This window comes from Pelophylax lessonae (genome assembly GCF_965119305.1).
Source record: "Pelophylax lessonae genome assembly, chromosome: 1".
Classification (NCBI taxonomy): Eukaryota; Metazoa; Chordata; class Amphibia; order Anura; family Ranidae; genus Pelophylax; species Pelophylax lessonae.
The window spans coordinates 2,570,285-2,594,104 of NC_138768.1; the positions used below are offsets into that span (position 1 = coordinate 2,570,285).

At 54.0% G+C, this 23,820-nt stretch overlaps 1 protein-coding gene across 3 annotated transcripts; it reads left to right on the top strand.

Annotated features, from left to right (window-relative positions):
* Window positions 1-3,067: 3,067 nt before the first annotated feature.
* Window positions 3,068-23,771, top strand: LOC309566650 (programmed cell death protein 4-like). Of its 3 annotated transcripts, none has more exons than XM_082271883.1 (11): window positions 3,068-3,121; window positions 6,291-6,588; window positions 8,579-8,676; window positions 8,873-8,986; window positions 9,204-9,425; window positions 11,241-11,338; window positions 13,383-13,497; window positions 19,392-19,499; window positions 19,880-19,990; window positions 20,067-20,206; window positions 23,616-23,771. In XM_082271883.1, exons 2-11 carry the CDS (start codon window positions 6,327-6,329, stop codon window positions 23,665-23,667), a joined length of 1,320 nt encoding a protein of 439 aa, XP_082128009.1. In that variant the 5' UTR covers window positions 3,068-3,121; window positions 6,291-6,326; the 3' UTR covers window positions 23,668-23,771. The 3 variants fall into 3 exon arrangements, with proteins under 3 accessions (XP_082128009.1, XP_082128008.1, XP_082128010.1); XM_082271882.1 differs by having other exon boundaries at window positions 6,294-6,588; XM_082271884.1 differs by lacking the exon at window positions 3,068-3,121 and having other exon boundaries at window positions 6,294-6,588.
* The last annotated feature ends 49 nt before the right edge of the window (window positions 23,772-23,820 follow it).

Here is a 23,820-nt window from a genome sequence, read left to right on the forward strand (position 1 = left end):
CTCCTCCTCTCGGATCCTTCTCCTCTCGGATCCTCCTTCTCCTCCTCTCAGATCCTCCTCCTCCTCTCGGATCCTCCTCCTCCTCTCAGATCCTCCTCCTCCTCTTCTAGGATCCTCCTCCTCTTCTAGGATCCTCCTTGTCCTGGATCTTCCTCCTCTTTTTGGATCCTCCCCCTCTTCTTCTCGGATCCTCCTCTTCTCGGATCCTCCTCCTCTTCCTCCTCCTCTCAGATCCTCCTCCTCCTCTCGGATCCTTCTCCTCTCGGATCCTCCTGCTCCTCTTCTCCGATCCTCTTCTTCTTCTCAGATCCTCCTCCTCCTCTTCTCGGATCCTCCTCCTCTCGGGTTCCTCCTCCACTCGGATCCTAATCCTCATCTTCTCCGATCCTCTTCTTCTTCTCAGATCCTCCTTCTCCTCTTCTCAGATCCTCCTCCTCTCAGATCCTCCTCCTCCTCTCGGATCCTCCTCCTCCTCTCGGATCCTTCTCCTCTCGGATCCTTCTCCTCTCGGATGCTCCTTCTCCTCCTCTCAGATCCTCCTCCTCCTCTCGGATCCTCCTCCTCCTCTCGGATCCTTCTCCTCTCGGATCCTCCTTCTCCTCCTCTCAGATCCTCCTCCTCCTCTCGGATCCTCCTCCTCCTCTCGGATCCTTCTCCTCTCGGATCCTCCTTCTCCTCCTCTCAGATCCTCCTCCTCCTCTCGGATCCTCCTCCTCCTCTCGGATCCTTCTCCTCTCGGATCCTCCTTCTCCTCCTCTCAGATCCTCCTCCTCCTCTCGGATCCTCCTCCTCCTCTCAGATCCTCCTCCTCCTCTTCTAGGATCCTCCTCCTCTTCTAGGATCCTCCTTGTCCTGGATCTTCCTCCTCTTTTTGGATCCTCCCCCTCTTCTTCTCGGATCCTCCTCTTCTCGGATCCTCCTCCTCTTCCTCCTCCTCTCAGATCCTCCTCCTCCTCTCGGATCCTTCTCCTCGCGGATCCTCCTGCTCCTCTTCTCCGATCCTCTTCTTCTTCTCAGATCCTCCTCCTCCTCTTCTCGGATCCTCCTCCTCTCGGGTTCCTCCTCCACTCGGATCCTAATCCTCATCTTCTCCGATCCTCTTCTTCTTCTCAGATCCTCCTTCTCCTCTTCTCAGATCCTCCTCCTCTCAGATCCTCCTCCTCCTCTCGGATCCTCCTCCTCCTCTCGGATCCTTCTCCTCCTCTCAGATCCTCCTCCTCCTCTCGGATCCTCCTCCTCCTCTCGGATCCTTCTCCTCTCGGATCCTCCTTCTCCTCCTCTCAGATCCTCCTCCTCCTCTCGGATCCTCCTCCTCCTCTCGGATCCTTCTCCTCTCGGATCCTCCTTCTCCTCCTCCTCCTCTCGGATCCTCCTCCTCCTCTCGGATCCTTCTCCTCTCGGATCCTCCTTCTCCTCCTCTCAGATCCTCATCCTCCTCTCGGATCCTCCTCCTCCTCTCGGATCCTTCTCCTCTCGGATCCTCCTTCTCCTCCTCTCAGATCCTCCTCCTCCTCTCGGATTCTCCTCCTCTCGGATCCTTCTCCTCTCGGATCCTCCTTCTCCTCCTCTCAGATCCTCCTCCTCCTCTCGGATCCTCCTCCTCCTCTCGGATCCTTCTCCTCTCGGATCCTCCTTCTCCTCCTCCTCCTCTCGGATCCTCCTCCTCCTCTCGGATCCTTCTCCTCTCGGATCCTCCTTCTCCTCCTCTCAGATCCTCCTCCTCCTCTCGGATCCTCCTCCTCCTCTCGGATCCTTCTCCTCTCGGATCCTCCTTCTCCTCCTCCTCCTCTCGGATCCTCCTCCTCCTCTCGGATCCTTCTCCTCTCGGATCCTCCTTCTCCTCCTCTCAGATCCTCCTCCTCCTCTCGGATCCTCCTCCTCCTCTCGGATCCTTCTCCTCTCGGATCCTCCTTCTCCTCCTCCTCCTCTCGGATCCTCATCCTCCTCTCGGATCCTCCTCCTCTCGGATCCTCCTCCTCCTCTCGGATCCTCCTCCTCCTCTCGGATCCTCCTTCTCCTCCTCCTCCTCTCAGATCCTCCTCCTCCTCTCGGATCCTCCTCCTCCTCTCGGATCCTTCTCCTCTCGGATCCTCCTTCTCCTCCTCCTCCTCTCGGATCCTCATCCTCCTCTCGGATCCTCCTCCTCTCGGATCCTCCTCCTCCTCTCGGATCCTCCTCCTCCTCTCGGATCCTTCTCCTCTCGGATCCTCCTTCTCCTCCTCCTCCTCTCGGATCCTCCTCCTCCTCTCGGATCCTTCTCCTCTCGGATCCTCCTTCTCCTCCTCTCAGATCCTCCTCCTCCTCTCGGATCCTCCTCCTCCTCTCGGATCCTCCTTCTCCTCCTCCTCCTCTCGGATCCTCATCCTCCTCTCGGATCCTCCTCCTCTCGGATCCTCCTCCTCCTCTCGGATCCTTCTCCTCTTCTCAGATCCTCCTCCTCCTCTCAGATCCTCCTCCTCCTCTTCTCGGATCCTCCTCTATTTGGACCCTCCCCCTCCTCTTCTCGCATTCTCCTCCTCCTCTTCTAGGATTCTCCTCTTTTTGGATCCACCCCCTCCTCTTTTTGGATCCTCCCCCTCCTCTTTTTGGATCCTCCTCCTCCTCTTCTAGGATCCGCCCCTTCCCTGCTCCTCCCTCCTATCTCTTCCCCCCTCAGTAAGCCGCTTGCTATGGGGGCACCTGAACCGAGCCAATCATACAGAGAGCTATGTTCCGCCCCGCCCCTCTCTCTCCTGATTGGCTGAGTTTGATTGACAGCTGCAGGAGCCAATGGTGACACAGCAATCAGGGGGGGGGGCTGAGTCATTGGTAGACATTGCGGGACCTCAGTAATATATGAGGGGGAGGGGCACACAGAGGGCGTTTTATCCTAATTACAACTCCTATCACTGAGGGTCAGTCAGTACGGGGGAGGAGCCGTTGGGGGAGGGGCGGAGTCTCAGTATGCAGGAGGAGCGGTGATGATTTGTTAGGGGCGGGGTCTCAGTACCTGGGAGGAGAAATGACCTCTCAGTAGGAGGTCTGGGGGGGCGGGGTGTCAGTAGGAGGGAGGAGCTGTAGGGGGCGGGGTGTCAGTACGTCACTTCCTGTAGAGCGGTGTGTACGCTGTGAGGTGTTGGTGGTTGAGGTGAGGTGACTCCTTGTATTGGATGGATGGGGGGGATGGGAGATGATGGAGGAGGGTGATGACGGGCGGTGTCGGTGTGGCAGGGGAGGGGGAGGGGAGATCTCCGGTCGGTCGGTAGGTGTCGGTATCTCCCGGTGTCAGTGAGTGGGTGGGGGAGGTGCGGTGGGTGATGTATATAAGGAGATGGGGGAGGGGAGGGGGGGTTACATTGTATCTCTATGAAGTGATCTCACCACGTGTGTTACATTCCGTTCCATATGTTATCCTGGGAGCGGCCCCGCCCACCCCGACCTGTCACTCAGCCACCGGCCCCGCCCACTCTCCGCTAACACTACTCTACAGACTCCGCCTCCTGTCACTTCGACCCCGCCCACTCCACCGCTAACACTACTCTATAGGCTCCGCCTCCTCTCCTGTCTGCGCACCCGACCCCGCCCACTCTGCTAACACTACTCTACAGACTCCGCCTCTTCCCTGTCACTGCGCACCTGGCCCAGCCCACTCTCCGTTAACAGTACTGCAGTGACCACGCCTCCTGTCACTCTGCACCTGGCCCTGCCCATTCTCTAACTTCTACAGGCCCCTCCTTCTCACCTGTCACTCAAACAAACTCCTCCCCTCTTCTCCCATTTCTTATCTCTTCTATTTCTGAACCTTTAACCCATTCCCTGCTGCTGCACCCTCCTCCTTACACCCCTCCCCCATCTCCTCATTAACCCCTTCCCTGCTGCACCCTCCTCCTTACACCCCTCCCCCATCTCCTCATTAACCCCTTCCCTGCTGCACCCTCCTCCTTACACCCCTCCCCCATCTCCTCATTAACCCCTTCCCTGCTGCACCCTCCTCCTTACACCCCTCCCCCATCTCCTCAACCCCTTCCCTGCTGCCCCCTCCTCCTTACACCCCTCCCCCATCTCCTCATTAACCCCTTCCCTGCTGCACCCTCCCCCTCCTCCTTACACCCCTCCCCCTCCTCCTCATTAACCCCTCCCCCTTCTCATACCCCTTTCCCATCTCATTAACCCCTTCCCTGCTGTACCCCTCCCCCATCTCCTCATTAACCCCTTCCCTGCTGCACCCTCCTCCTTACACCCCTCCCCCATCTCTTCATTAACCCCTTCCCTGCTGCACCCTCCTCCTTACACCCCTCCCCCATCTCCTCATTAACCCCTTCCCTGCTGCACCCTCCTCCTTACACCCCTCCCCCATCTCTTCATTAACCCCTTCCCTGCTGCACCCTCCTCCTTACACCCCTCCCCCATCTCCTCATTAACCCCTTCCCTGCTGCACCCTCCTCCTTACACCCCTCCCCCATCTCCTCATTAACCCCTTCCCTGCTGCACCCTCCCCCTCCTCCTTACACCCCTCCCCCTCCTCCTCATTAACCCCTCCCCCTTCTCATACCCCTTTCCCATCTCATTAACCCCTTCCCTGCTGTACCCCTCCCCCATCTCCTCATTAACCCCTTCCCTGCTGCACCCTCCTCCTTACACCCCTCCCCCATCTCTTCATTAACCCCTTCCCTGCTGCACCCTCCTCCTTACACCCCTCCCCCATCTCCTCATTAACCCCTTCCCTGCTGCACCCTCCTCCTTACACCCCTCCCCCATCTCTTCATTAACCCCTTCCCTGCTGCACCCTCCTCCTTACACCCCTCCCCCATCTCCTCATTAACCCCTTCCCTGCTGCACCCTCCTCCTTACACCCCTCCCCCATCTCCTCATTAACCCCTTCCCTGCTGCACCCTCCTCCTTACACCCCTCCCCCATCTCTTCATTAACCCCTTCCCTGCTGCACCCTCCTCCTTACACCCCTCCCCATCTCTTCATTAACCCCTTCCCTGCTGCACCCTCCTCCTTACACCCCTCCCCCATCTCCTCATTAACCCCTTCCCTGCTGCACCCTCCTCCTTACACCCCTCCCCCATCTCTTCATTAACCCCTTCCCTGCTGCACCCTCCTCCTTACACCCCTCCCCCATCTCCTCATTAACCCCTTCCCTGCTGCACCCTCCTCCTTACACCCCTCCCCATCTCTTCATTAACCCCTTCCCTGCTGCACCCTCCTCCTTACACCCCTCCCCCATCTCCTCATTAACCCCTTCCCTGCTGCACCCTCCTCCTTACACCCCTCCCCCATCTCTTCATTAACCCCTTCCCTGCTGCACCCTCCTCCTTACACCCCTCCCCCATCTCCTCATTAACCCCTTCCCTGCTGCACCCTCCTCCTTACACCCCTCCCCCATCTCCTCATTAACCCCTTCCCTGCTGCACCCTCCTCCTTACACCCCTCCCCATCTCTTCATTAACCCCTTCCCTGCTGCACCCTCCTCCTTACACCCCTCCCCATCTCTTCATTAACCCCTTCCCTGCTGCACCCTCCTCCTTACACCCCTCCCCCATCTCCTCATTAACCCCTTCCCTGCTGCACCCTCCTCCTTACACCCCTCCCCATCTCTTCATTAACCCCTTCCCTGCTGCACCCTCCTCCTTACACCCCTCCCCCATCTCCTCATTAACCCCTTCCCTGCTGCACCCTCCCCCTCCTCCTTACACCCCTCCCCCATCTCTTCATTAACCCCTTCCCTGCTGCACCCTCCCCCTCCTCCTTACACCCCTCCCCCATATCATTAACCCCTTCTCTGCTGTGTTCCTACCCCCTCCCCAATCACCTTATTAACCCCTTCCCTGCTGTACCCCTCCTCCTCCTTATACCCCTCCCCCATTTGCTCATTAACCCCTTTGCTGCTGCACCCCTCCTCCTCATTAACCCCTCCCCCTTCTCATACCCCTTTCCCATCTCATTAACCCCTTCCCTGCTATACCCCTCCCCATCTCCTCATTAACACCTAACCTACTGTACCCCTTCCCCCATCTCCTCATTACCCCTTCCCTGCTGTACCCCTGACCTCACTAACCCCTTATATTCTGTACCCTTCCTCCTCCCCCGGTGTCATCCCTCTGTGTCCCCCGTGTTGGGTTCCCCCCCCCCCAGTATTGTCCCCGTGATGGGTATTTCCCTCCCCCAGCCCGGTATCATCCCTCTGTGTCCCCCGTGTCGGGGTATTCCTGCCCCGGTGTCATCCCTCTGTGTCCCCCCCCTGTCACCAGATAACCCGTCCTGTGATTGGCTTGGCGCTACCATTAACCCCTTCCTGTCCTCAGCAGGGCTCAGCACCTCCGGTTGGATCATCTCCTAGGATGGGTCCAAGTGAGGATGAGGCTCCACGGGGGGAGGAGCTCAGCGATGAGGAAGTGTCACCTGATTGGACTCCGCAGGAGAAGGCGCTACATGAAGCCAAAATGAAAGCCAAAGCCAAGCGGCGGCTCCGCCGAACGTCCTCCCGGGACTCCACCAGGGAATCGGAGAGTGCGGATAGCACGGTGGAGCCGGTCAGCCCGCGGGGGAAGGTCAACGACCGCAAATCACGGATGGGCAAGGGGCGAGGCCTGCCAAAGAAAGGTGAGAGAACCTACAAGAGAAAGGGAGGAGTGAGAATGGCAGAGATTGGGTGGGAGCAGTGGGGATTGGTCAAGGTGGGAATGGCAGGGATTGGTCAGGGTGGGAGCAGTGGGGATTGGCCAGGCTTGTGACATTTGGTCTTCCTGGGATGGTGAGGGTTGGTCAGGGTGTGGAATGGTCTGGACTGGAACAGTTTGCATTTGTTTGGGCCAGGATGGTGAGGATTGGTCTTCCCAGGATGGTGGGGGTTGGTCAGGGTGAGGGTTGGCCTGGGCTGGGATGGTGAGGGTTGGCCTGGGCCGCGGTGGTGAGGATTGGTCTAGGCCGGGGTGGTGAGGGTTGGCCTTGGCCGCGGTGGTGAGGGTTGGCCTTGGCCGCGGTGGTGAGGGTTGGCCTGGGCCGCGGTGGTGAGGGTTGGCCTGGGCCGCGGTGGTGAGGGTTGGCCTGGGCTGGGATGGTGAGGATTGGTCTAGGCCGGGATGGTGAGGGTTGGCCTGGGCCGCGGTGGTGAGGATTGGTCTAGGCCGGGATGGTGAGGGTTGGCCTGGGCAGCGGTGGTGAGGGTTGGCCTGGGCAGCGGTGGTGAGGATTGGTCTGGGCCGGGATGGTGAGGATTGGTCTGGGCCGGGGTGGTGAGGGTTGGCCTGGGCAGCGGTGGTGAGGGTTGGCCTGGGCAGCGGTGGTGAGGGTTGGCCTGGGCAGCAGTGGTGAGGATTGGTCTGGGCAGCGGTGGTGAGGATTGGTCTGGGCCGGGGTGGTGAGGGTTGGCCTGGGCCGCGGTGGTGAGGGTTGGCCTGAGCCTGGGTGGTGAGGATTGGTCTGGGCCGGGGTGGTGAGGGTTGGCCTGGGCCGCGGTGGTGAGGGTTGGCCTGAGCCTGGGTGGTGAGGGTTGGCCTGGGCCAGGATGGTGAGGGTTGGCCTGGGCCGGGATGGTGAGGATTGGTCTGGGCCGGGATGGTGAGGATTGGTCTGGGCCGGGGTGGTGAGGGTTGGCCTGGGCAGCGGTGGTGAGGGTTGGCCTGGGCAGCGGTGGTGAGGATTGGTCTGGACCGGGATGGTGAGGATTGGTCTGGGCCGGGGTGGTGAGGGTTGGCCTGAGCCTGGGTGGTGAGGGTTGGCCTGGGCCGGGATGGTGAGGGTTGGCCTGAGCCTGGATGGTGAGGGTTGGCCTGAGCCTTGATGGTGAGGGTTGGCCTGAGCCTGGATGGTGAGGGTTGGCCTGGGCCGGGATGGTGAGGGTTGGCCTGGGCAGCGGTGGTGAGGGTTGGCCTGGGCAGCGGTGGTGAGGGTTGGCCTGGGCAGCGGTGGAGAGGATTGGCCTGAGCCTGGATGGTGAGGGTTGGCCTGAGCCTGGATGGTGAGGGTTGGCCTGAGCCTGGATGGTGAGGGTTGACCTGGGCCGGGATGGTGAGGGTTGGCCTGGGCCGGGATGGTGAGGGTTGGCCTGAGCCTGGATGGTGAGGGTTGGCCTGGGCCGGGATGGTGAGGGTTGGCCTGAGCCTGGATGGTGAGGGTTGGCCTGAGCCTGGATGGTGAGGGTTGGCCTGAGCCTGGATGGTGAGGGTTGGCCTGGGCCGGGATGGTGAGGGTTGGCCTGAGCCTGGATGGTGAGGGTTGGCCTGGGCCGGGATGGTGAGGGTTGGCCTGGGCCGGGATGGTGAGGGTTGGCCTGGGCCGGGATGGTGAGGGTTGGCCTGGGCCGGGATGGTGAGGGTTGGCCTGGGCCGGGATGGTGAGGGTTGGCCTGGGCCGGGATGGTGAGGGTTGGCCTGGGCCGTGGTGGTGAGGGTTGGCCTGGGCCGTGGTGGTGAGGGTTGGCCTGGGCCGTGGTGGTGAGGGTTGGCCTGGGCCGCGGTGGTGAGGGGTGGTCAGGGTGTGGACTGGTCTGGGCCAGGATGGTGATGATTGGTGCAGGTGGGAACAGTAGGGATTGGTCGGGTAGGAATTGTGAGATATAATAAAGTGAATTACAAACCTCTTCTCTCTACAGGGGGAGCCGGTGGAAAGGGGGTTTGGGGGGCACCAGGGCAGATCTACAGTTACCAGGAGCCAGATGTCCGGGACCCCAACTATGATGAGTCTGCCCAGGTGAGCAGCCATAGACAGGGTGGTACTAGGAGTACATGGCGGCCTCTGTATGATCTGAGATGAGGCCATGCACACCTTTACCCTGACCCTGCATGGTCATCTCCTGCTATTCCCCATACAGGTCTATCTGATCCCTCATAGTGGTCCTCTATCTTCATGCTCTGGATTTGCTCCTCTTATCATGTTTGTCCCATAGGGTGACACGGTGTACCAGAAGGTGGTGCCGGAGCTGGACGAGACAGAACTTCAGAAGGCGGTCCATCCCATGGTGCAGGAGTACTTCGAACACGGGGACACCGGGGAGGTCATAGTGAGTATAGAGACCTGGATACAATACAGGAGGCCGGAGGAGGAGGTGACACCACCATTAATAGCCTGTAGCTCTGCAGCCTGGCAGAAAGCTCAGGATATGGTCGTGTGTTTGGGGTCTGGTGGACTGAGGACACGTGGTTGGTTGGGTGCTCAGCTTCCGTGTGGTTGGTGGACAGATCATTGTGTGTCCTGATTGTCTCCATCCTCCATTCCAGGCTCTCCTCCGTGAGCTGAATTTGGGGGGTCAGAGGCCGGAGGTACCCCGCCTGGCTGTGTCTCTGTCCCTGGAAGGAAAAGCCAGCCAACGGGAACTGACCTCCCGTCTCCTGTCTGACCTGCTGGGGAAAGTGCTGACCGAAGAGGACATGGCTTGGGCCTTTGACAGGCTGCTCATCAACTTACCTGACCTTATCCTGGACACTCCTGAGGCTCCACAGGTAAGTACACAATGGGTGTTTGCACAAGCCCCGCCCATTTCTGCGTGACAGGAGGCCTGCATGGTTTGTGTGATAATAAAGAGTGGGTATGTGTAAGGTCAAAGGGGAGGGGCCGGGTCATATTGGGGGTGGGGAGGGTCAGAATGGAATGAGGAGAATCAGAGCAGGGACACTGGGGCAGGGAGAGTTACAGCAAGAAAAGGGCAGTGGGGGAGGGTCAGAATGGGGGACATGGGGAAAGGTTAGGCACATGAGGGCGGGAAAGGCCAGTAGGGAACATTGGGGGTAATTGGGTTGAAGCAAAGCTGTGGATGTTTAAGTTGTAGTTGTAAATGGAAGTTCACCAGTGTGAGACGGTTGGCATGAACATGCAGAGGAGGATGTTGGGATTGAGGGGCCTGACGTTGTCAATTTATAAAAGTGGTTTAAGGATAATGGGGGTCATTAGGATGAGGATGACCTTCAGTGGCGAAGGGTATGGAATGGCGAAGGGTTTGGAATGGCGAAGGGTTTGGAATGGCGAAGGGTTTGGAATGGCGAAGGGTTTGGAATGGCGAAGGGTTTGGAATGGCGATGGGTTTGGAATGGCGATGGGTTTGGAATGGCGATGGGTTTGGAATGGCGATGGGTTTGGAATGGCGATGGGTTTGGAATGGCGATGGGTTTGGAATGGCGATGGGTTTGGAATGGCGAAGGGTTTGGAATGGCGATGGGTTTGGAATGGCGATGGGTTTGGAATGGCGATGGGTTTGGAATGGCGATGGGTATGGAATGGCGATGGGTTTGGAATGGCGATGGGTTTGGAATGGCGATGGGTTTGGAATGGCGAAGGGTATGGAATGGCGAAGGGTTTGGAATGGCGAAGGGTTTGGAATGGCGATGGGTTCGGGATTTCTTTCTTCAAGTAGAATTTCTTGGAGGGTGATTTTTGGGGAGGAAGTGGTTGGAATTGAAGATGACAAATGTTGGGAGGGGGGGGGGGGGTGACAGTGAACTATAAGGATTGAGGGTAAGGATCAGGATAAGATTTATAAACCAAGCATGAGGATGGACGACTGTATCTTGCAGACCTTATTTAACTTTTGTACCATCACTCTTGACTTTTGGGTTGTAGAGGATGAGGAGGACCTTTTTGATGTTAAGGAGATGGACAGTGATGAGGATGGGAACGCAGGGACTTGGAATGAAGCAGATAATGGGGATAAAGACTAGAAGGGATGAGGATTTGTATGGTGGATCATACCATCCGCTCCAATACCTTGGGGGAGATTGTAGAGGATGAGGAGGACCTTTTGATGTTGAGGAACAGCATTGAGGACGTTGGGACTTGGAATGAAGCAGATAATGGGGATAAAGACTAGGAAGGATGAGGATTTGTATGGTGGATCATACCATCCGCTCCAATACCTTGGGGAGATTGTAGAGGATGAGGAGGACCTTTTGATGTAAACACTGGAACTTGGAATGAATGAAGCAGCGAAATGGGGATGGGATCTAGGAAGGATGATGGTTTAGGTGGTACCATCTTCAATAACTTGGGGGGGGGGGTTGTAGGGGATGAGAGCAGATAATTGGGATGGAGACTAGGAAAGATGAGAATTGGATGGTACCATCACTAACGACATTAGTGTGGGGGGTTGTAGAGGATGAGAAGGACCTTTTTTTGATGTTGAGAAGATGAAGGACCGCACTAAGGAGGTAAACATTGGGGATTTGAGATGGTGTCTAGGAAGGATGAGGGTTTGGATGGTGGAAGGAACCATCAGAAGTTGTAAGGGGACCCCAGGCTGATGTTGGCGTTGTCATGTTTTGCAGATGCTGGGACAGTTCATCGCTCGTGCTGTGGCTGATCACGCATTGCCTCTTAATTTCCTGGACCGATACAAGGGACGCGTTGACTGTGACCATGCACGGTGAGGGGGGGGTGGGATCTTGGGAGTGGGGATTGTGTGTTGATCCTCCAGGTCGTACACCAAGTCTTCCTTGTACTTTTTGTTGGTGAAATATGAATATAATTGTAGATAGTGGAAGGAGCACCACATGAAATGTAACCGTGCAAGCACTACGTCCATCCAATATGATCCAGAGGTGTGGCCCTACGTCCATCCAATACGATCCAGAGGTGTGGCCCTACGTCCATCCAATACGATCCAGAGGTGTGGCCCTACGTCCATCCAATAAGATCCAGAGGTGTGGCCCTACGCCCATCTAATAAGATCCAGAGGTGTGGCCCTACGTCCATCCAATACGATCCAGAGGTGTGGCCCTACGTCCATCCAATACGATCCAGAGGTGTGGCCCTACGTCCATCCAGTAAGATCCAGAGGTGTGGCCCTACGCCCATCCAATAAGATCCAGAGGTGTGGCCCTACGTCCATCCAATAAGATCCAGAGGTGTGGCCCTACGTCCATCCAATAAGATCCAGAGGTGTGGCCCTACGTCCATCCAATACGATCCAGAGGTGTGGCCCTACGTCCATCCAATACGATCCAGAGGTGTGGCCCTACGTCCATCCAATACGATCCAGAGGTGTGGCCCTACGTCCATCCAATACGATCTAGAGGTGTGGCCCTACGTCCATCCAGTAAGATCCAGAGGTGTGGCCCTACGCCCATCCAATAAGATCCAGTGGTGTGGCCCTACGTCCATCCAATACGATCCAGAGGTGTGGCCCTACGTCCATCCAATACGATCCAGAGGTGTGGCCCTACGTCCATCCAATACGATCCAGAGGTGTGGCCCTACGTCCATCCAATACGATCCAGAGGTGTGGCCCTACGTCCATCCAATACGATCCAGAGGTGTGGCCCTACGTCCATCCAATACGATCCAGAGGTGTGGCCCTACGTCCATCCAATACGATCCAGAGGTGTGGCCCTACGTCCATCCAATACGATCCAGAGGTGTGGCCCTATGTCCATCCAATACGATCCAGAGGTGTGGCCCTATGTCCATCCAATACGATCCAGAGGTGTGGCCCTACGTCCATCCAATACGATCCAGGGGTGTGGCCCACCAAACATTGGTGACCCCTCCTATATTTCATCGGAATACTCTTTCTGAATGAGCTTTAAACTCGGCTACTTACCTCTGGATGTGAGGCTCCTTCTCACTCCAGTATTACCCTGAACCTGTAGAGTCTTCCGCATATGTGAGCTGCCTGAGACATCCATCTCCATCCATAGAATGTATCGAGGACTCTGAACGATGGATATAAACCTGATATTCCAGTTCCAAACTCAATTTACACTGCTACTAATGACAAACCTGTGTGGGGGTGGGGTTTTGTGTAAGGGGGGACACCACAGACACTGAGTTTGGGGGTAGGATACTGAGGGGGGGGCACCATGGACATTTCAGAATGGGGGTTGGTTGACACTATGGGCACCGTGCAAAAAAGGGGGTGGTGTGTGGCAAGGGACACCGCTGACGTTCTGCAAAGGAAGGGGGAGACACTATGGACCAGTGCGAGGAAAAAAGCCACCACTGACACCATGGACATCGTATGGGGAGGGGCACCTTGGATCCTGTGCAAGGAAAGGGGGGGGCATCACAGACACGGTGCAAGAAAGGGAGGCACCCCAGACCCTGTTTGAGGGATAGGGGGGCACCACAGACATTGTACAAGGGGAGGGGGGCAGCACCATTGACCCTGTCCGAGGAATGTGGGGCACCACGTTCGGCAACGTAAAGTTCACAGATAAGTTTGTAAAAAATCCTCTGATAAGAAGAAGATTCATACAAAGTGATGGCACCATAGTGGAAGAAAAGTGGGAGCCTCCTTTAGCCTAGGGTGGCCGATCACATGACCCTTCAGTCCAGTGTCTCATGTCGGTGCGGGAAGACATGGGCCTCTCTCTGTATATAGATGCCATTGATGTTTGTAGAAGGCTCTCATAATGAAATTAATTGGCTTTGTTGGACATCTGAGATCCTCTTCTCCTCCTCCCCCCCAGGGCTGCCTTAGACCGCGCTGCCGTCCTTCTTCGAATAAAGAGAGAGATCATCCGGCTGGACAACGTGTGGGGAGTCGGAGGAGGACTGAGACCCGTGAAACATCTCATCAAAGAGGTAACCCAACGGGGAACGAGGCCTGGGGGAGCTCAGATGTTTGTGTACCATAGAATGTTGTAGAGTTGTTCTGGTATTTAGAAATCATGGATAAGGATTCATTGTATCGTCTGGGATGAGATTTATAAACCATAGACGGATATATTTTGTATCTTCTGGGATGAGATATACAGTGGGGGAAATAAGTATTTGATCTCCTGTCAGATTGTGTAAGTTACAAAGAAATGGCGGGTGTATAATTTTTATCATAGGTGTATTTTATATGATAGAGACAGAATATCAACCAAAAATCCAGAAAAAACACATGATACAAATTATGAAGTTCAGGGAGTAAAATAAGTATTTGATCCCCTTAGTAGTTGGTGGAGAAACCCTTGTTGGAAGCACAGAGGTCAGACGTTTCTTGTAGATGGAAGCACAGAGGTCAGACGTTTCTTGTAGTTGGAAGCACAGAGGTCAGACGTTTCTTGTAGATGGAAGCACAGAGGTCAGACGTTTCTTGTAGTTGGGAGCACAGAGGTCAGACGTTTCCTGTAGTTGGAAGCACAGAGGTCAGACGTTTCTTGTAGTTGGAAGCACAGAGGTCAGACGTTTCTTGTAGTTGGAAGCACAGAGGTCAGACGTTTCTTGTAGTTGGGAAGCACAGAGGTCAGACGTTTCTTGTAGTTGGAAGCACAGAGGTCAGACGTTTCTTGTAGATGGAAGCACAGAGGTCAGACGTTTCTTGTAGTTGGGAGCACAGAGGTCAGACGTTTCTTGTAGATGGAAGCACAGAGGTCAGACGTTTCTTGTAGTTGGGAGCACAGAGGTCAGACGTTTCTTGTAGATGGAAGCACAGAGGTCAGACGTTTCTTGTAGTTGGGAGCACAGAGGTCAGACATTTCTTGTAGATGGAAGCACAGAGGTCAGACGTTTCTTGTAGTTGGGAAGCACAGAGGTCAGACGTTTCTTGTAGTTGGAAGCACAGAGGTCAGACGTTTCTTGTAGTTGGCCCCCAGGTTTGCACACATCTCAGGAGGGATTTTGCTCCACTCTTCTTTACAGATCTTCTCTAAATCCTTGAGGTTTCTTGGCTGTCGCTTGGCAACTCAAAGTTTCGGCTCCCTCCATACTTTTTCTATAGGAAGGAGGTCTGGAGACTGGCTGGGCCACTCTATGACCTTAATGTGCTTCTTCTTGAGCCACTCCTTTGTTGCCTTGGCGATATGTTTTGGGTCATTGTCATGCTGGAAGACCCATCCATGACCCATCTTCAGTGTTCTGGCTGAGGGAAGAAGGTTCTCATCCAAGATTTTACAATACATGGTGCCTTCAATTGGCCCCTCAATGCGGCAAAGCTGGCCTGTACCTTTATCAGAGAAACAGCCCCAAAGCATCATGTTCCCACCTACATGCGTGACTGTAGGGACGGTGACTGTAGGGACGGTGACTGTAGGGACGGTGACTGTAGGGACGGTGACTGTAGGGAAGGTGACTGTAGGGAAGGTGACTGTAGGGAAGGTGACTGTAGGGAAGGTGACTGTAGGGACGGTGACTGTAGGGACGGTGACTGTAGGGACGGTGACTGTAGGGACGGTGACTGTAGGGAAGGTGACTGTAGGGACGGTGACTGTAGGGACGGTGACTGTAGGGACGGTGACTGTAGGGAAGGTGACTGTAGGGAAGGTGACTGTAGGGAAGGTGGCTGTAGGGACGGAGACTGTAGGGAAGGTGGCTGTAGGGGCGGTGTCTGTAGGGGCGGTGTCTGTAGGGGCGGTGTCTGTAGGGGCGGTGTCTGTAGGGGCGGTGTCTGTAGGGGCGGTGTCTGTAGGGAAGGTGACTGTAGGGAAGGTGACTGTAGGGAAGGTGACTGTAGGGACGGTGTCTGTAGGGACGGTGGCTGTAGGGAAGGTGACTGTAGGGACGGTGGCTGTAGGGACGGTGTCTGTAGGGACGGTGGCTGTAGGGAAGGTGGCTGTAGGGACGGTGGCTGTAGGGAAGGTGTTCTTAGTCCCTCTTAGGGGTTTGGATTTAGTGTTAGGCATTAGGATGATTATTAGGGAAGGAGACCAGTGTTGGGGAGGTTAGGTTTTAGATTTAGGGTTAGAATGAAGGTTAAGGCTGGAGACCAGTTTTGGGATTAGAGGTTATGGTTAGGATTGAGGGTTAAGAGTTAGGATGAAGAGTTGGGCTAGAGAACGGTGTTGGGATTAGAGGTGAGGGTTTGGATTAAGAATGTGGATGAAGTTTAGGGCTAGGGACTTGTGTTGGGATAACGGTTTAGGACTAGACACCAGTGTTAGTGACTAGAGGCCAGTATTAGGATGAGCAGTTAGAGTTTGGGATTAGGTGAGGGTTAGGGATGAGTTTTAATGAAGGTTAGGGGCTACAAACCAGTTTTGGGATTAGAGGTTGAAATGAAAGTTGGGGCTGGAGTTCGGGGCGGTGTTGGAATTAGAGGTTTGGATTTAGGGTTAAGAGTAAAAATGAAGTTTAGGGCTAGGGACTAGTGTTGGGAATAAAGGGTTAGAGCTAGTAATAAGAATTAGGGTGAAGGTTAGGGCTGGTGATCAGTGTTGTGATTAGGGATTATGGTTTGGGGTTATTTATAGTGAAGGGTAGGGCTAGTGGTTACCAAATGGCTCCTCAGTTGGGTTGAGGGATGATGGGATGAAGGATGCTGGGGTTGGGGGTTTGGTGTATTGAGGCATGGGGTTGGCGTGGTTTTGGGCTAGAGACCAGTGTTGGGACTAGGGGTTAGAGTTGGTATTAGGAATTCGGTTGAAGGTTAGGGCTGGGGATCAGTGTTGGGACTAGGGATTATGGTTTGGGGTTATTTATAGAATGAAGGGTAGGGCTAGTGGTTAGGAAAAGGCTCCTTGGTTGGGTTGAAGGATGGGGTTGGGGGCTTGATAGATTGAGGGATGGGGTGGGGGGGTTTGATGTGTTGAGAGATGGGGTTGGCGTGGTTTTGGGCTAGAGAACAGTGTTGGGATTAGGGTTTGGACTTGTTATTAAGAATTAGGGAATTAGGGTGAAGGTTAGGGCTGGAGACCAGTGTTGGGATCAGGGATTATGGTTTGGGGCTATTTATAGAGTGAAAGGTAAGGCTCCTTGGTTGGGTTGAGGGATAGGGTTGGTGGCTTGAAGATTGCTGTTTTAGGGATGGGGTTGGTGTGTTTGAAGGATGATGGGGTTGGTCGGTTGATGGATGGGGTTGGTGTGTTTGAGGAATGGGGTTGGTGGGTTGAGGGATGAGTTTGGGGGGGTTGGTGTGTTTGAGGGATGGGGTTGGTGGGTTGAGGGATGAGTTTGGGGGGGTTGGTGAGTTGAGGGATGATGGGGTTTGGTGAGTTGAGGGATGGGTTGGTGTATTGATGGATGGGGTTGGTGTGGTTTTGGGCTAGAGACCAGTGTTGGGATTAGGGTTTGGACTTGTTATTAAGAATTAGGGAATTAGGGTGAAGGTTAGGGCTGGAGACCAGTGTTGGGATCAGGGATTATGGTTTGGGGCTATTTATAGAGTGAAAGGTAAGGCTCCTTGGTTGGGTTGAGGGATAGGGTTGGTGGCTTGAAGATTGCTGTTTTAGGGATGGGGTTGGTGGGTTGAGGGATGAGTTTGGGGGGGTTGGTGTGTTTGAGGGATGGGGTTGGTGGGTTGAGGGATGAGTTTGGGGGGGTTGGTGTGTTTGAGGGATGGGGTTGGTGGGTTGAGGGATGAGTTTGGGGGGGTTGGTGTGTTTGAGGGATGGGGTTGGTGGGTTGAGGGATGAGTTTGGGGGGGTTGGTGTGTTTGAGGGATGGGGTTGGTGGGTTGAGGGATGAGTTTGGGGGGGTTGGTGTGTTTGAGGGATGGGGTTGGTGGGTTGAGGGATGAGTTTGGGGGGGTTGGTGTGTTTGAGGGATGGGGTTGGTGAGTTGAGGGATGATGGGGTTTGGTGAGTTGAGGGATGGGTTGGTGTATTGATGGATGGGGTTGGTGTGGTTTTGGGCTAGAGACCAGTGTTGGGATTAGGGGTTAAAGTTGGTATTAAGAATTAGGGTGAAGGTTAGGACTGGATACCAGTGTTGCGTTTTAGGAATTATGGTTTGGGGTTATATATAGAGTGAAGGGTAAGATTAGTAGTTAGTAAAAGGCTCCTTGGTTGGGTTGAGGGATAGGGTTGGTGGCTTGAAGGATGATGGGGTTGGGGGGTTGGTTATTTGAGGGATGGGTTTGTGGTGTTTTTAAGGGATGATGGGTTTTGGTGAGTTGAGAGATGGGGGTTGGTGGGTTGAGGGATGGGGTTTGGTGAGTTGAGGGATGATGGGGATTTGGTGAGTTGAGGGATGGGGATTTGGTGAGTTGAGGGATGGGGATTTGGTGAGTTGAGGGATGGGGGTTGGTGGGTTGAGGGATGGGGTTTGGTGAGTTGAGGGATAATGGGGATTTGGTGAGTTGAGGGATGATGTGGATTTGGTGAGTTGAGGGATGGGGGTTGGTGGGTTGAGGGATGGGGATTTGGTGAGTTGAGGGATGGGGATTTGGTGAGTTGAGGGATGGGGATTTGGTGAGTTGAGGGATGGGGGTTGGTGGGTTGAGGGATGGGGATTTGGTGAGTTGAGGGATGGGGGTTGGTGGGTTGAGGGATGGGGTTTGGTGGGTTGAGGGATGATGGGGATTTGGTGGGTTGAGGGATGATGGGGATTTGGTGAGTTGAGGGATGATAGGGATTTGGTGAGTTGAGGGATGGGGGTTGGTGAGTTGAGGGATGGGGTTTGGTGGGTTGAGAGATGGGGGTTGTTGAGTTGAGGGATGGGGGTTGGTGGGTTGAGGGATGGGGATTTGGTGAGTTGAGGGATGGGGGTTGAGGGATGGGGATTTGGTGAGTTGAGGGATGGGGGTTGGTGAGTTGAGGGATGGGGTTTGGTGGGTTGAGGGATGGGGATTTGGTGAGTTGAGGGATGGGGATTTGGTGAGTTGAGGGATGGGGATTTGGTGAGTTGAGGGATGGGGATTTGGTGAGTTGAGGGATGGGGGTTGGTGGGTTGAGGGATAAGGTTTGGTAAGCTGAGGGATGGGGTTTGGTAAGCTGAGGGATGGGGTTGGTGTGTTTGAGGGATGATGGGATTGGTGGGTTGAGGGATGATGACAGGTACTCTATATGGAGAGATTTGGGGTCCATAAGACCCCAAATCCCTCCTCTGCCCTTAAAAGCATTCAAAACATCCAGATCTGTGTTTTTGAATGCCTTTTGATTTTTAAAAATGGCGCTGTTGACATCTTGGTAAAAGTGATGTCAGCTCATCGCTTCCGGGTTACCATAGCCAAGAGCCAATCAAAGCCGATCCGGTCTTTGTTCAGGTCTCCGATCAGCTGGTTGCTCGGGTCTTGGATGAGAATTGGGGTCAGGTTAGGTTGGGGACCGCATTGGGGTCAAATTTTAGTTTACGGGTTGTAATTGGGGTCAGGTTAGGTTGGGGACTGCATTGGGGTCAAAGTTTAGTGTAGGGGTTGTAATTGGGGTCAGGTTAGGTTGGGGACCGCATTGGGGTCAAAGTTTAGTGTAGGGGTTGGAATTGGGGTCAGGTTAGGTTGGGGGACCGCATTGGGGTCAAAGTTTAGTGTAGGGTTGGAATTGGGGGTCAGGTTAGGTTGGGGGACCATGTTGGGGTCAGAGCTTGGTTTAATGGCTGGAATTGGGGTCAGAATGAGGACAACAGTTGGGTCATAACTTTAGGAACTCTAATTGGGGTTGTACTTGACTTGGACCAGAAATGGTGGGCATGTTGGCTAAGATTTGGCATTGGGGGGTTTAGGTCGAGGAGTTCCTTCATTCTGAGCATGCTCATCATTCGTTCATTGTGTCCCTTGTAAGTGTTGGTCACCGAGAGGTAGATGACATTCACTCTGACTTGTTGCTCTCCTCCTGCAGATGAACCTTCTCCTCCAGGAGTTCCTATCATCCGGTCAGATGTCCGAGGCGGAGCGATGTCTCCGGGATCTGGAGGTGCCTCACTTCCACCATGAGCTCGTCTACGAGGTATCAGAAATGGAATTGAATTTGGTGGCAGTTGGAATATAAACTGTTGAATTATTATGGAGAGATGAGGGAATGTGAGGGCACCAATCATAACCAGGGGAGGTGTCAATGGGACTCTGCCATTGGTGGTTTTGTGTGGAGACACGAGTCCGGAGACTGGGAAGTCCTCTATGTATAATTGTCCTGGGTGTGTAGAGAAAGAGGAGAGGTGTTGTCTGAGCCACAGAGAGTCTTATGACTCCTCTTAGAAACCCCTCACTGTCCACCAACAGACATAATACACCTTCTCTGGGATTGGTATATGTTAATGGCATGCATTGTATATGGTGGGGATGGGCGCACACCTATACAACCCACTCTTATCATTCTCTTGTCCTCAGGCGGTGGTCATGGTTTTGGAAGGCTCGGGGGAGGGCCATGTTATGATGGTGGTGAAGTTGTTGAAGGCGTTGTATGACAGCGGTATGATCACATTGGACCAGATGAACCGGGTAAGATGTCCCGTACCGATCATAGAGTGTTACATGTGTGTGCTGAGCACGGCGCTCACTCTCCCGTGTCCTGCAGGGGTTCCAGCGTGTCTACTCCGAGCTTCCCGATCTCAGCCTGGATGTACCCAATGCTCAGAATGTCATGGAGAAACTGGTGGACCTGTGTTACCAGGAGGGCGCCATCACCCAACAGCTGCGGGACCAGTGTCCATTCAGGTGCGTGTGAGGGGGAGGAGCTTAGATGAGGCTTCCTTCCTTTACCTGGGGATTGACAGGGAGGAGCTTAGAGGAGGCTTCCTTCCTGTACCTGGGGATTGAGGGGGAGGAGCTTAGAGGAGGCTTCCTTCCTGTACCTGGGGATTGAGGGGGAGGAGCTTAGAGGAGGCTTCCTTTCTGTACCTGGGGATTGAGGGGGAGGGGCTTAGAGGAGGCTTCCTTCTTGTACCTGGGGATTGAGGGGGAGGAGCTTAGAGGTGGCTTCCTTCTTGTACCTGGGGATTGAGGGAGAGGAGACTTCCTTCCTGTACCTGGAGATTGAGGGGGGGAGGCTTAGAGAAGACTTCCTTCCTGTACCTGGGGATTGACAGGGAGGAGCTTAGAGGAGGCTTCCTTTATGTACGTGGGGATTGAGGGGGAGGAGTCTAGAAGGAGGCTTACTTTTGGTAACTGGGGATTGAGGGGGGAGGAGCCTAGGAGCTTCCTTCCTGTACCTGGGGATTAAGGGGGAGGAGCTTAGAGGAGGCTTCTTTCCTGTACCTGGGGATTGAGTGGGAGGAGCCTAGAAGTGGCTTTCTTGTACTTGGGGATTGAGAGGGAGGAGTCTAGGAGCTTCCTTCGTGTACCTGGGGATTAAGGGGGAGGAGCTGAGAGGAGGCTTCCTTCCTGTAGCTGGGAATTGAGGGGGAGGAGCTTAGAGGAGTCTTCCTTCCTGAATCTGTGGTATAAATAAGAGAGGATTAGAAAAAGTGTCAGCGCTAAGAACAATTAATAAATTCAGTACTAAAAAAAGATGAGAAATTTGAGTCCATATATATAAAAGATCGGTCCCAGGCAGATCATCCATGTGAACTAAAGAACCGATCCGATTCACACCCAAAGTGAGAACTGAATATTCTTACCGGGACCTGCGGGCCACTAAATTATAGGCGGTCACCTTACATAAGGGAATGGGGTCCCCCTCCAAACCGCAGGCCTGGAATTACCCCGGATAATCTGAGACTTCCACAATATCTGCGAAGGAAAAGAAGCGCTAACGGAGAAAGTAGAATATTGCACTTATAAGATCCAAGAGTAAAAAGAGTGCTCATAAAATCACGCCGATGGAGACCGCGGCGTTCCTACAAAGCCTTCCTCGTTGCTCCCGGCTCAAAGCCGTAGCCCACCAATCAGAGAGCGATAACGTGGTGATGTCACATTTGTAAGCTCCACCCTACGCATTTCGTCAGATGTAACGGCGTCTGGGGATTGGCTTAGATAAATAACAGAGGAGCTCAGAAGAGCACTCCATTCCTGTATTGGGGAATAACTGGGGGAGGAGCTTAAATAAGGGCTCTTTTTTATATCAGTGATACAATGGGGAGGGGCTTAAGAGGAGTTTCCATTCTTGTATCAGAGAATGTCAGTTAGGGGGAGGAGTTGTGTTTGGGATATAATGGAAGTGGGGGAGCTCTGCGGAGACTACCGGTCTGTATGAGGGAGGAGTATCTAACCACGTCTGTATTGGGGAGAAGTATCTAACCACTTCTGTATCGGGGAGGAGTATCTAACCACGTCTGTATCGGGGAGGAGTATCTAACCACGTCTGTATCGGGGAGGAGTATCTAACCACGTCTGTATCGGGGAGGAGTATCTAACCACTTCTGTATCAGGGAGGAGTATCTAACCACGTCTGTATCGGGGAGGAGTATCTAACCACGTCTGTATCGGGGAGGAGTATCTAACCACGTCTGTATCGGGGAGGAGTATCTAACCACGTCTGTATCGGGGAGGAGTATCTAACCACTTCTGTATCGGGGAGGAGCATCTAACCACTTCTGTATCAGGGAGGAGTATCTAACCACTTCTGTATCGGGGAGGAGTATCTAACCACTTCTGTATCAGGGAGGAGTATCTAACCACTTCTGTATCAGGGAGGAGTATCTAACCACTTCTGTATGAGGGAGGAGTATCTAACCACTTCTGTATCAGGGAGGAGCATCTAACCACTTCTGTATCGGGGAGGAGCATCTAACCACTTCTGTATCAGGGAGGAGCATCTAACCACTTCTGTATCGGGGAGGAGACTCCTCCTGGCATCTGGGGTATTAATGGGGGCAGGAGCTTAGACTCCTCCTTGTATCTGGGTTATTAATGGGGGGGGGGGGGGGAGCTTAGAAGACACTTCCTTGTATCTTGGTTATTAATGGAGGAGGAGCTTAGACTCCTCTTGCATCTGGGGTATTAATGGGGGGAGGAGCTTAGAAGACTCCTCCTTGTATCTGGGTTATTAATGGCGGAGGAGCTTAGAGGACACTTCCTTGTATTTGGAGTATCAGTGGGGGGAGGAGCTTAGAAGACTTTCTTGTATTAATGAGGGGAGGAGCTTAGAAGACCCTCCCTTGTATCTGGGGTAATAATGGAGGGAGGAGCTTAGAAGACTTCCTTGTGTCTGGGGTAATAATAGGGGGAGGAGTTTACAGTAATCTTCTTTCCTGTATCTGGGGTATTTATGGGGGGAGGAGTTTTGACTCCTCCTTGTATCTGGGTTATTAACGGCGGAGGAGCTTAGAGGACACTTCCTTGTATTTGGAGTATTAATGGGGGAGGAGCTTAGACTCTTCCTTGTATTTGGGGTATTAATGGAGGGAGGAGCTTAGACTCCTCCTTGTATCTGGGGTATTAATGGAGGGAGGAGCTTAGACTTCTCCTTATATCTGGGGTATTAATGGGGGGGGAGCTTAGAGGACACTAACTTGTATTTGGAGTATTAATTGGGGGAGGAGCTTAAAAGACTTTCTTGTATTGATGGGGGAGGAGCTTAGAAGACCCTCCCTTGTATCTGGGGTAATAATGGAGGGAGGAGCTTAGAAGACTTCCTTGTGTCTGGGGTATTAATAGGGGAGGAGCTTACAATAATCTTCTTTCCTGTATCTGGGGTATTTGTGGGGGGAGGAGTTTAGGATACCGCCTCCTTGTATCTTGGGTATTAGTGATGAGAGGGGCTTAGAGTAGGTTTCTTTCCTGTATTTGGGATATTTATGGGGGGAGGGGATTAGAGGAGATGTCCTTCCTGTATCTGGGTATGAATGGGAGGAGGAGCTTAGGATACCTTCTTTTGTCAGTGGGGGAGGGGCTTAGCGGAGACTTCCTTCCTATCACTGAAGGAAGGTACATGGAGGCCTCCTCATATCCATGTTTCCGCTGGCAGGCTGGGGTAAAAAGTCTCCTCCTGTACCCGGGGTGTCAGCAAGGAGCGATGGGCAGACCCTGGGAGGAGCCAGCTTTGTGTATGACTGTGGGGGAGGAGTTTAGGGGGGTCTCACTCCTGCCGCCATGTTTGGTGATGAGCATTTTTGGATCATGTGATCTTACAATAACCGTTCCCCCGGATACCAATCTGTGACCCTCTGTCCTCTCTCTCCTGCAGGGGACGCAAGCGTTTTGTGAGTGAGGGAGACGGAGGACTCATCAAACAGTGACTGGACCCCTCCCCCCCCCCTGGCCTGGAGGTCAGAGATTCGGGGGAGACCGAGATCTTCTGGTGTACAAAGCAACCAAAATAAAGGGGGAAATTGGGAAATGACTGGCTGGTGATTTAATGTTAACCTGTGCTGAGGGCACATAAGGGCTTA

Coding starts and splice junctions, on each gene's coding strand:
- LOC309566650 (XM_082271883.1), top strand. CDS start 6,327: ATGGGTCCAAGTGAGGATGAGGCTCCACGGGGGGAGGAGCTCAGCGAT. Junction 11,339..13,382: donor GTTGACTGTGACCATGCACG/GTGAGGGGGGGG, acceptor CCTCCCCCCCAG/GGCTGCCTTAGACCGCGCTG. Junction 13,498..19,391: donor TGAAACATCTCATCAAAGAG/GTAACCCAACGG, acceptor CTCCTCCTGCAG/ATGAACCTTCTCCTCCAGGA.